The 12,866-nt window shown below is 37.4% G+C and overlaps 1 protein-coding gene across 1 annotated transcript in view; it reads left to right on the forward strand.

Annotated features, from left to right (window-relative positions):
- Nucleotides 1–11,696, forward strand: part of LOC103800693 (glycerol-3-phosphate acyltransferase 1, mitochondrial-like) — a 26,784-nt gene extending 15,088 nt beyond the window's left edge. Inside the window, 10 exon segments of the mRNA XM_009073078.1 lie at nucleotides 1,084–1,169; nucleotides 2,105–2,220; nucleotides 3,097–3,167; nucleotides 4,251–4,515; nucleotides 5,020–5,162; nucleotides 6,504–6,581; nucleotides 9,045–9,185; nucleotides 9,935–10,124; nucleotides 10,235–10,293; nucleotides 11,353–11,696. Coding sequence (XP_009071326.1) covers nucleotides 1,084–1,169; nucleotides 2,105–2,220; nucleotides 3,097–3,167; nucleotides 4,251–4,515; nucleotides 5,020–5,162; nucleotides 6,504–6,581; nucleotides 9,045–9,185; nucleotides 9,935–10,124; nucleotides 10,235–10,293; nucleotides 11,353–11,469 — 1,266 coding nt within the window. The 3' untranslated portion in view covers nucleotides 11,470–11,696.
- The last annotated feature ends 1,170 nt before the right edge of the window (nucleotides 11,697–12,866 follow it).

The following is a 12,866-nucleotide window of genomic DNA, read 5'->3' on the forward strand; positions in this document are numbered from 1 at the left end:
AGACTGGGGCTATTCTTGGTAGGAAGTTAACAATTCTTCTTGGATCAGTGTAAGGAAAATAATGTTATCTGCCCTTTTAATCTAGTGAAATGTTAACCACTCTATACCTTCCTTGCAACCTCTGTCAGGTCTCATTTGTATGTGTATTCCTTATTGTATACTAGAAGGGTGATAAATGACATAAATCATTTAATTAAGCCTTAACTAAGATGCACAGAAGTGTAACTTGTAGTTATATCACCACAGGTTTTGCTAAAGCAGATGAGTTTTGGGGGATTAATTTTGGGCATCTGCAGTTCTGTGAGCACAGGCTTGGAAGCAGAAGAGAGTGAGCTGGCTGTGAAAAGTCTTTTAAGCAGCTTTCCTGGGAGGGAACTGTTTTCCTGACCAGCAGGTTAAGTGGCTCTTTAGTTTCCCATTCTTTATAGAAACTGAAAGAACACAGTGTCCTGAAAGCAGAGTAATGTAAATGCTAACCTGTAAGGAGAGGTGTTTGGCTTTTGAGAAATCTGGGATTCAAGAACTCCTAGCATGCAGCACCCTGCCTGCTTCCTGGGTGCATTGCTTTGTGGCACTGTGAGGGGTCTTGCAACTGGAGTTTGTACACTAGTGTTTACTTGTGGAGAAGATCACGATCCTGATGTTTGAGGAAAGCAGCAGCAAGCAATAATTAGTGTTGGTTCTGAATGGGTGTTAGACTTTGCTCTCACTCATGTTAATGAAGGCAGTTCTCATTAATTTAAGTGGAGAAGCTCATCTCAAAGGAGTTGTTCCCAGCAGGGTGCTAACAGGGGTTATGTATTGTTTTCATTGCAGTGTTTTTCATGAAGTACAGATTCCTTGCTGTGGGAAGTCTGCTTTTTCATAAAATAAAATCAAAAGCTAATAAGCTGTTGAAAACTTTTAATTTCTGTGACCTTATTACTGCTCTTTGAGTGTGAACTATTTTTGATCACAGTTGCATTTTTGAATAGCTGTCTTTTGCCTACAATAATATTATCAGTTGAATGCAAGAATGAGGTGGGAAAAGAACAAACAATAACATGGGAAAAGTACAAAAAATAACAAGTCTTCTTTCAACAGGAATATGTAAACAGCCAAAGCCAAAAACCTGTGCCTGCTCCTCTTTCTTTGGAACAAGCTTTGTTACCAGCTATACTTCCATCAAGGTAGGGATGTTTGGAGTGTTGGTGAGAGGGAGGACAGGTTGGGATTTGTTTGTTTGTTTGTCTCTTTAGTGTCCTGTATTACATTCCAAGCAGTGCTTGAACTCCCCGAGGGTAATCTAATTGTTTATAGAAAAACAAAAAGCTTAGCCAGTTAAAACTGTGCAATTTACTATGAGAGTTGTGTTCTGATGAGCTCTGTTTGAATAAATTCGAGGAAGTTTCTTTTTTTTAATTTTTGTGACCTTTGTTGGTTTAATTTCAAATTTTATGGAATAATTTAGAGGAAAAAATGACATGTTTAATGGAAGGTAAAGGATTTGTTTTTAAACCTCGCACGCATTTCATGTGGGTTTTGGAATAATTCCAGAGCAAATAGGACCTGGGAGGAGTGAGCACTCCTTGCTATCAAAGAGGTGACTGTCACTCAGAACTGCAGAACTGTGCTCAAGGGCTAGATCTGCATTTATTGCATAGATGCAATTTTTAGTTGAGGTCTTTGCTGGAGTTGTACAATTCTATGTGGTCCTGGTATAGACCAAGTCAGTCATTTACCTTTATAAAGTTGTTGGTCCATACGAAAGAACATTTATATTTTATAGAGGGACTGGGCTCTATCTGCCTTTTAGGCAGATTTGCTTATTCTGCTGTTGTCCATATTCATTGAGAGAAAAGAGCTGTGGGGTGCAAAGTCATGAACAGCCATAGAACAAGGTTGCAACTTTTCTTTTGGTAGTCTTATCCTGGATTGTTGTTTAGTGTGAAGAAATAATCTGGAAAAGTTGGTAGAGCCTTTTACAGGTAACATTTTTCTGCCCTTGCCAGATTGCAGTGGTGTTTTGCACTATAGTTCAGTTAGTGTATCTAAAAAAAATCAGGTTATTTTACATTTTGACCAAAATCTAGATGTCATCATGTTAATTTTTATCTGTATTCAGACCTAATGATACTGTGGATGAAAGTGCAGAGGCCTCGCCGCCCAACTCCAGGGATATCACCAGTGAACCCTTCAGAAGAGAGCTGATATCCAACTTGGCTGAGCATATTTTGTTCAGTAAGTGTTAGAGTACCACTACCACAGAATCATAGAATGGTTTGGGTTGGAACGGACCTTAAAGATCATCTAGTTCCAACCCCCTTGCTCTGTACCTTCCACTAGACTAGGTTGCTATCAGCTACCTGTTTTGTTTTACTGACTGCATGAATTTGCTTTTTGGTAATGTTATACTTCCTAATTCTGTCCATTTAGGTGATTGTTTCATGACTTCACATGCTCTCTCGACAGTTCTCCATCTTTTGCCTCCCTTCCTCTTCTTCAGAGTTAATAAACTCTTATTAAGTACAAGCTTTTTGTTCTGTTTCTTTTGTTAACTTTTGTATTCCTTAGACTAGTATAGTAAACTTGCTGTACTCCGAAGTATTTGATTGTCATATCGATACACTGATTTCATATCATAGAATCATAGAATTTTAGGGGTTGGAGAGAACCTTACAGATCATCTAGTCCCAACCCCCCCTGCCATGGGCAGGGCATTATCTCTTCATGTAAAAAGTCATTGGAGTGTCTTAATAGCATTATTTAAGATTATACTCATTTGAACTCATCTAGCTGGATGGACTAGTGTTGCCAGGTTGTATAGGTTATGCTGTGTATGCTTCAGTCAATAGATCTGTGATTTGGGGTACAAGAGATGCATACAAAACTGTATTTAGCTTAGTAGGCAGTCTTGGTTCACCTTCTTAGTTCAGGTTAGTTTGATTACTTTAATATTGTCACTGTACAGACATAATACATTTTGTATTTCATTCACTGGGTACAGATCTGTGCCGATATCACTGTTATTATTTTTTAAATAATGGGTACTCTTTCACTTGTAACGATATTCTGAATGTCTTAGGTACTTAATAAGTTTATCTTGTTTACCTCTAGCTGCTAACAAGTCCTGTGCTGTGATGTCTACCCACATTGTTGCCTGTTTGTTGCTGTACAGACACAGGCAGGTAAGGCTTCTGTGCTGCTTAAACAGACACACATTACTCTGGCCTTGTTAATTAAAAAAGAAAAGTATTCATTTTACTATTGCATGATACTGATAAAAGAAGAAAGATGCATTTAAATTAAAGTGGATTTCAGGTGGTCTGAGTGCTAATATTTTAGTTTGGAGTGGGTGCTTGAAGAAAAGCCATTATTGATGGGATGGTAATAAATGCTGCTATGGAAACAGATCATTGTAATTCAAAACATTACACTTTTTTAAAGATTGCATGGGTTTGATTTACTGTATTAAGATTGGTTTGTAAATCTCAAACCACATTCATTATTGAATACACTAGAAATTCTTCCATTAATTTTCAGTTAGTTTTGCTGTTCCTTAGCACTAAAATATTATATCACAATGGCAGAATGGTACTAATGTTTAACTGAAATCTTGCGCATGGGGCTTGGAAAAATTTCTAGTTCTCCTGCAAGTGTGTTTTTCATTTTTCCTAAAATTCCTTCTCCCTCTCTTCTTGAAGCTTTTATCGCGCACAAATCAAGAACAAAATGAAAAATACTGGTCAGATATGTAATCTTGCTTGTGGAGGAAGTATCGCCATTCCCATGAGTCCAGTCTTTCCAATTTCCTAAAATAGTGGAATGAAAGAAGCGTTTTATGATGTGATCTGACACTCTTTTGATAGAAAACAAGAAAGGGAACTGCTTGAGGAAAGGCTTTTCCCTATGTTCCAAACCAGTTGAACAGTTCTGTTAATTACAATGTTCCCAGATAACTGATCTTTCAATTTATAGCATAGGCAATGGAAATACAATATCTCTGATATGTTCTTGAACAACTCGGGTCTCTGCAGTCAAAAAAACCAAAAATCTTGCATTCCCAAATGGTTGCATGGCTTTAAAATGTAATTGCATGTAGTTCAAAACATGTGGAATGCTTCAGCTAAACCTCAGTTAAAATCGGTTTTTCTGATACGGCTGTTGTGCTTTGGCTGATTGACAATTAGTGTCTTGTTTGTGTGTTTGCTGTGCACCTGGTTATGTGGTTTACAGATAAACTCACTGTGTGATTCTGTTTTGTTTTCTAGGGAACTGATCTTTCCAGGCTGGTAGAAGATTTCTTCTCCATGAAGGAGGAGGTCTTAGCCCGTGACTTTGACTTGGGATTTTCAGGGAACTCAGATGATGTAGTCATGCATGCCATCCACTTGTTGGGGAACTGTGTAAATATCACAAACACTAGCAGAAATAATGAATTCTTCGTCACTCCCAGCATAACGATACCTGCTGTCTTTGAGCTCAACTTCTACAGCAATGGAGTACTTCATGTGTTCATTAAAGAGGCTGTTATTGGTATGTTTGGGGCTTTACCAAGAAAATACTTTCTTGTAACCCATAAAGACCAGGTATCTTCAGAAAAGGCCTCATCAGTTTTTAATGTTACTTATTTTTATGTATTTCTTTGCTCCCTGCTTCAGCCCATGTTTACCCTAACAAGCAGTTTTAAAGTAAACCTGTGTTTTGTTTGTGAAATGTTTCCACTTTTTTTTCCCCTCATCCTGTATCTTTCTTCGAAATATTTATGTACTGCTCACTGCCATAGGCAAAGCACTATCAAAGTTCTGAGCCAACATGGCAAAACCTGTGCTTTGATGAGCAATATTTTAATGTGATTCTGTTTCAAGCTGACATTAATGGGACACAGAGTAGTGGTGAATTCTGTCTTTATTCTTGATTTGCATGTGTAGCATTTGACTGCTTTTAGGCTTAGAAATAGACAAAACAAAAGTTTGAAGTTTCCTTTGCTCAAAAGTTCGTTGGAAAATTAAACTTTGCTTGTGTTTGTTTCTGCTCTAGCCTGCAGCCTTCATGCAGTTCAGAGTAGGAGGTACAGAAATGGTACCAGTGGTGCTTCCCCCGGTTTGATTAGTCAAGAACACCTGGTCCGAAAAGCTGCCAGCTTGTGTTACTTGCTTTCTAATGAATTTACTGTATCTTTGGTAAGTAGGTAATTGCCTAAATTGTCCAGGCTTCAGATTTTTATTCTGCCTGTAACTGCCTGTGTTATTTGAATATTAATTTCTGCTTTCTCCAAGTGTCAGAGCTCTGATCTGTTCCCTGTAAGTACAGTCTGATGGTAATAGGTTGCAGGAGGGTTATGTGCTGAGTGCCACCTGCTGCTCGTGTGAGTGCTGAAGTGGGTGATGCTGGGGTGAGCCTGAAGCATTTCTGCTGTGCTCCTTTAGGTCTTGCCTGAGAAAGAAAAGCTGCTCTCACAGCTTCCCACAACTTGAGCTGGACATCTTAATGCCACCTAACAGATTTTGTGTTGCTTTTGTCATTAGACCATCACAGCTCTATTTGCATTCTGCCCACACAATTTATTTATTTTTTTTAACCTAAACAAACACAAGTCTTTGAGAGTATCCAGCTCCTATGAGTTTGCAGAGATGATTGAAATTATGTGGGAACTGAGGCTCTGTATTCTAAAGATACTCCTTATTTGCATAGAAGTGCAATAGTCACAGTGTGCCACACCTAGCACTTAGTGGCAATTTTAAACATGGCTGGGCTTCAGGTTTTGTTGTGTTACAAAACACTGAAGAGAGCTGATGTTACCTCATTTTTCAAGCACTGTGTACTTTTCAGTTTTAAGTGCTATATTTTTTTTTCTTATGTTTAGTTAGAATTCTGGAGATTCTTTCATTACTTTTTAAATTTGTACTGACTTGTGCCTTTTTTAATAAAGCATAAGCCAAATTTAGTATTTTTGTCTGGGCAGTAATGTTAGCTCATATGGTGGAGTTCTTTAATAATATTATCCTTCTGGTTTCAGAGTAAATAATTGTTTTTATTCTTTGTAACTGAGAAAATATTTCCTACATGATTATGAAGAATGTAAAAGAGGTTGGGTTTTTTTAATTCAGAGTTTCAAAACACATAAGGGAATTTCTTAAGTGTACTTTCCTTTAAATTCCAAATAGATCACTAGATTTTAGTTTTATGATTATTTTATTCCAGAATTGTTAATAAACTAAAATTTGGTTAGAGGCAATTAAAGGGGAAAATATTTAACATGGCTTTCTGCCAGTGTGGTAATGCATTTCTTTTAAAAAACTTGAACACATTTCAAATATCCTGTTTCACTGTAATTTTTTTAATGTCTGCCAGGATAAACATTAGAGTGGTGCCTTGAGATTATGCTGGTAAAAGTTTAACAGTTTGCTTAAAAGGAATAATAGTGTTGTATCTAAAACATTCAGACTGAACAGGGAATGGTGTTGCTATAATGGGTATCATGGATGTGATTTTTTTCATTGCATTTCTTTTATGTTGTGCAGCCTTGCCAGGTGATCTACCAAGTTTGCCATGAATCTGTGGAAAGGCTGATACAATATGGAATTCTTCTGGTGGCCGAGGTAAAGTGATAGAATTATGATATGAGTAGTATACTATACTATAGGTAGTCGATGCTTCTTAGCTGGGAGACTTGTTCTAAATATATGTTGTTACTGAAAGCTTGTAACAACATGTTCAGGACTGAGACTATTTCTTTCCTCCATTTATAAGCATCAGATATTTGGGTATAGTCATCCTGTGATGATGACTCTCTCTGTTATTTCATTGTAGCAATAAGCCTGCTAAGGAAGACACATATTTTTGTATTTTCTTGTAAAATTGGGATTCATTTTATTATTGGAGCCCTTTCAATGGTAGCAAAACTAGCTGGATGTTTACTCTAGAGAAGTCAGGAGTACAGATAGTTTGTCATTCTTTGATTCCTTGGCATCGATCTTGGAATTACTGTAAAGCTCCTCTGGTAGCAGTTTGCAGTTTCAGGGCTGTAGGGAAGTCACTGTGTGGTGCAGTCTGCCAGAGGTGTACAGTGTAAAGGAAACTGAGGAGCAGGGGCAGCTGATTCAGCATACCTTTGCTTCCCAAATCCTTTTTGTGCAAACAAACCTTGGCACCCAGAGGGAAACAACAAAATTTGAAGAGCATGAGGAAAAGGAATTGCATATTTGGCTGCTTTCTTCTCGCTGCTCTCCAGTCTCAAAGGAGGCTAGAGCAGCTTCTGGTGGATTTTTTAATGGCCACTGCTTCACTCATCTTACTCTATAGCTTTTGATACATGGTTCTGTTTTTAATATGTGTAACCATCTATTTACTGGCTATACCTGAATATTAAACATTCCCCTTTGGAGCTGCTACTGCTTCCTCTTCTAAAATCTGAACTTCTGATGTGTCATCATGCATTAGATTGCAGTCATCATTAAATAAATCATAAAATGAATGCTAATTGGAATATTAGGAAGAAACCTGTGTGTTCCATCCCTGGGGACAGATGAGGAAAATAGGTGTGGACAGCAGAGCACATGAAAGCATGAAACTAGTCCTGAGGGTTCTTCAGTAAGTTTTGGTTGTTGAGTCTGGTACTTTGCTGCAATATTAGGCAGGATAGATATATTGGTCTGTGATGTCTGATACACACCATCAGTGCAACATTTGAATACTGAAAAATGGGATATATTCCATCAGTAAATTTCTTAAACTTAGGAAACCTCTGTGCCTGCTTGCTGCTTTTAAAATGTTAGGAACTGGCATGATCAGTGCAAACAGTGTAAGCAACAGTTTTTTCATGACTACAGATAGGTTGGCATTCTTGTGGGGTTTTTACAGCCTATTGTTTAAGAAAAGTAGAGATCTTCTGTCCTTTCTATTTATTTCAGTTTGGTGCTGATCAACACATCAATAAATTTCCTGTTAAATTGAGCCTGGTCAACCCATGAGGTTTTTTAAAATTCTTTTCCTGTGCTTCTAGTGTCTACTTTGAAAACTAGAAAATATTCCTAAGACAGAGTGATCTCTTTGGTATTTTTTAAAAAGTTATTTTATGACCTCAACTTCATTCAAAATAAAGTATTTTACTGGGGTACAAGGTTGGAAGGATGTCATTCTTCATTTGCTGCGGAGGCCTTTTTCTTTCTCATGAATATTATGATAGTAATCACATGAGCAAGGTGTCTGTTATTCATTTGCTCTTAAACTTTCTTGATTTCCATTTCTAAATGGAATAAAGATATAGGGGTATGTCCTCCATGACTTAACACTGCTGAACTTCGAAAAATCTGTCTGTTCTGCTACTTAGAGCAAAACAAATAACAGTGTTGATGCTAAGGCTTCCCTCATTCTTCCAAGTGTGTGTTTAATCTCTAAAACTCATTTCTGAAAATGCATTGTTAAAATTGAATGTTGCACCAAATATTCATTGGTCAGGTGAAGTATCTCTTTTGAAATACTGTAGGCCTGAACTTCTGAACCTGCATCAGCATAATCAAGGTTTAAACAATTTGTGGTCTTTGATTAAAACTGGCTTATTCTGTTCCAGCCAATTTCTCAACTGGGGACAAATGCAAGAACAGCATCATTAGAGGCAATAAATCACTACTTTGAAACAGTAACTTGTAGCATTCTGTGTTGAGTTTTTAGCTATTGTAATACAATAACGAAGAGCTTACTACTCTGTCTTTAAGGCAACAGTACTGCAGAGGTTAGCAACATCCACATCCAGGTAGCTTCTCAACTATCTATCCTAACACAACTGAAAACATTTTCTGCATGGCCTCTGGTAGGAAGATTCAGCAATACTTGAAAAGATTTTAACTTTTGTGTGACAGGCAACTAAAGAAAAACAGTATTTTTCACCAAATGTCTCTTCTGTGTCCTTTTCTCAACACTGTCTATAACTGAGTCTCACCTGCTTCCATTAAATATTGGTTAATAAATGGACTGATTAAGTCAGATGATGTTATAAAATAAATCTATTGCTTGCCTGGATTTGAACTTTTTAGCTATTTACGACCTTGTCTTTCAAATTTAAGCAGGATGATCAGGAAGATGTTAGCCCCAGTCCTACAGAACAGCAGTGGAACAAAAAGCTCCCTGAGCCATTATCTTGGAGAAGTGATGAGGAAGATGAAGACAGTGATTTTGGAGAGGAGCAGAGAGATTGCTACCTAAAGGTAATATTTTCCCAAGGCTAATAACATTGAACTCTGCTGTGAGAGATACAAACTACTTTGCTCATTCAGGATGGGTAATGATAATTTGTTTTCTTGGTTTTGTTTGGGATTTTTGGTTGGTTTGCAGTGTTAGTCTGTAGCATTTTTGTGCAGTCAACAAAATACATTTCTCTCCTTCCCATGAGGAAAACAGCTGAAGAAGCATGAAATAATTTTATAGGGAGGTGGAAGAGTAATGAAAAGTGATAAAGACTCAAGTATCTTAGTTTTATTTTTCACTGACTGCATGCAGTGTAAAAGGGGCAAATCCAGCTGGTATTTATAATCAACCTGTATTTCACTTCATAGATTGCTTATGTTGATTTTAGATATATTACCAATTTTCTCACAGATCTGACACAAACACTCTTTAGGATATGTTGTTAACACTTGCAGACTTCTGTCCACCTCTGTGAATGTATGGCAGCACTTTTGTTTGCTGCACAACAGTATATTGTCTCTAATTTTACATTAGTAAAAGGTGTTCCTCACATAGAGGAAAAAACCAGCACTGATCTGTGTTGTGCAGGGCCTGTTCTGTCCCTTGTGGTAAATTGCTTTTTTTCCTATGCTTCCATAATGTACTGTGCCCCCATTCTCCTTTTTGTGCAAAGAATTATTTTGGCTGCCATTTTGCCATGTTCTGTCTTGCAGGTCATTTCTTGTTTTCACTGGTCTCTGTCACTGAAGCTTTTGTTGCCTTTTCTTAGGTGAGCCAGTCTCAAGAGCACCAGCAGTACATCACTTTCCTGCAGAGATTGTTGGGACCTTTACTGGAGGCATATAGCTCTGCTGTCATCTTTGTGCATAATTTTAGTGGTCCTGTTTCAGAATCTGAATATGTTCAAAAGCTGCACAGGCACTTAATAAGCAGGACGGAGAGGAATGTGGCTGTATATGGTATGTTAAACTGGTTTTGGAAATGGATTTGGTTTAATTTTGTTCTTCCTACCACAAGGTAGCCTAGATTCATTTGCAGTTTGTTTATCTCTGGGTTTTCTTTCTTGCAGCTGAGAGTGCTACCTATAGTCACGTGAAAAATGCAGTGAAAGTCTTCAAGGAAATTGGGGTAAGTGTTTGGTGCTGAAACCTGGCCACTGATAAGTTTCATTTTAGTAATGAGCACAATTATGACAATTCAAGGAATCTGTTCAGTGTCAGTTTAAAATTTGTGAATGTACTTGTGGAAGTGTATTGTGGGTTTTGGGCATTTTGGTTTCCTTCAGGCTCAGGGCTGTAAAAGAAGAGCACAAGCTGCAGAACAGGGCATTTCTTGCCCCTGGGAGGGCCTGTTGACATGGCTAGATGACTAGACAATTTTTTTTCGCAGCAGATGAAGTTCCTCTGCCCTGCTCCATGTCCCTGCTGGACAATATTGTAAGGCTGAGAGCATGCTCTGTGCTTAGCAACAGCTAAATTTAATTTTGAAGGCTACTTAAATCTTCAAAAAGCGTTAGTTATTGAATTTTGGCTTAGCAGTGATGGATGCTCCAGCAGAACTATCCTTATATCCAGTGTCCACCATGAGGATACAGGTGTTCTTTAAAATAAACATTCAGTTTTGCACTTTGCCACTAGCACTTTGAATTTTAAAATTGCCTATCTGGATTTTGCAAGCGAAGTATTTTTCTTTCATCAGAGTGACATGACTTCCTGAATGCCAGGTAGGGTTTAGCAATGTAATTTTGAAAGTATCAGCATGTAGGCAAAATTGTGCTAGGTATGAGTTTTGAAGTCACTGCCTTTAAATTCTGATGTATTAAATTGTAACAATAGTTGGCCTATAGTAAAGGTATATTTCTGTAGACTGTAAGAACTGTGAAGAAAACACATATTAAATCCATCATTTTCCAACAGCAGGATAAACTAGAATGAAAAGTGGAAGTAGATGGTATCAGCTGAGCATCTATTCAGAGCATAGCATCTGAATTCTTGTTTTCAGTGTTTACACTTTCAATTCAGATTCCTTTTGATTGCGGTTTTTATCCATGACTGTTAAAAGTTGGCTATTTATCATACACTGTGCTTATTTCTCAGTTTCTCTTCTTCCATACCTCTTGGAGAGCTTCAACCTTGAGTGAATTCCTTTAACACAGTGATACTTACACATTTTCATGCTATGCTTTAGGTTTTCAGTCAGACAAAGCAAAGAAAGGACATCATTTTGGAACTCAGCACTACGTTCCTACCTCAGCGCAACAGGCAAAAACTACTGGAATTCATCATGAGCTTCATGGTATTATAGACCACACACAGCACCTTTGTCCAGGGACACGAAGACAGGTTTTGAGACTGTGGCAAAGCCTGGGGACATTTGCTAATCTTCAAAGCGTAAGGTGCCACTGTCTGGGTAAGGCCTTCTCTGACTTGAACTACTGGAAGACAAGTGCCTTCTTACGTATGCATTTTTGGGTTTCTTACAGTCCCAGTCCTGTTGTAATACAGCGATACTCAGATGACACTTTGGATACAAGTAATGAAACGTTGCTAAAAACAAAAAAAGAAAGATAAATTATTAGAATTAGACATAAAATGAAGCGTGAAGTTTTATCAGTGTTACATTTTAAATACACTTTTAAAGACTGTAACAGATGCACAAGTACACATATGGGTGATCTGTAGCTAACCCTGAGATCTTGAGTTTAGTGGCAACACAGCTTATGGCATAAACAAGTAACTTTCATTCCAATTCAGTTTTATTGTTTTAAATGAATGGTTTAAATTTTTGCTTAGGCAGGCTGTATGTTTCATGGATAAAGCCATAGTTTTTCATAAATGTTAACATAAATGCCAAAATTCTAATGACGATTACAGTTACAGACATCTGAGAATAACCATCATGCACAAGATGATTGTGAGAAGCGTTGTCAGCAGGCACACCTTGCACTATTATTGCTGTGTAGTGCAGTGGTAAATTGCACTAAATCACTGCTGTCAGGAAGAATGTGAGAGTAGTGTTCTTGTTTTTATTATGGCATCTGTCACTCAGCCAGATGAAAGTCAGGAGACAGTTGCCTGAATGTGAATATCTTGTAAAATCTTAGATTATTATTTAATTGAGAAAAGCAATTGAGTTTGGTTTGTTGGGGGATTGTTTTTTGTTTTGTTTTGTTTTCTTAATTAGTAGGATGTCCTATTTTTTTAAGTGGAGCAAAGTCTTGATTTGGTGAAATAGTTTTTAATTTTGTCCCTAAAAATTTCAGCAATAACTTCTTCAATTCTTTGAAAACAAGTGTTTGTATTGTATTCTGTTGCTGAGCAGACCTAAATTGGCATGAAGTAATACCTCTAGAAACACAGAAATACAAACAATGTATTTTTGACTGTGATCTAACTGAAAAAAAAATTCATAGACAGAACTGAATGCTGAATAAATTCTGTCCTATGAAACAGGACTCTGGTCTTGCAATTTGATCCTTTTGCATGGAGGACTTGCACTGTAGATTTCATCTTCTCTTCATGTGAATAGAGATTAGATTGCAACCTGTAGTCCTGTATGTTAGTACAGCTGATCTAGCTGAAGCAATAACTTGGTGGTATGAAGCTGGTTTGCTTGTGAAATGGGTTTTCCCTCCTTTAGATTGATTGCCTTCTAGATGTGGGAAATCAAACATTTCAATTGCTGCATTGCTTTGCTTGATT

Source organism: Acanthisitta chloris, unplaced genomic scaffold, assembly GCF_000695815.1.
Source record: "Acanthisitta chloris isolate BGI_N310 unplaced genomic scaffold, ASM69581v1 scaffold10994, whole genome shotgun sequence".
Taxonomy (NCBI): Eukaryota; Metazoa; Chordata; class Aves; order Passeriformes; family Acanthisittidae; genus Acanthisitta; species Acanthisitta chloris.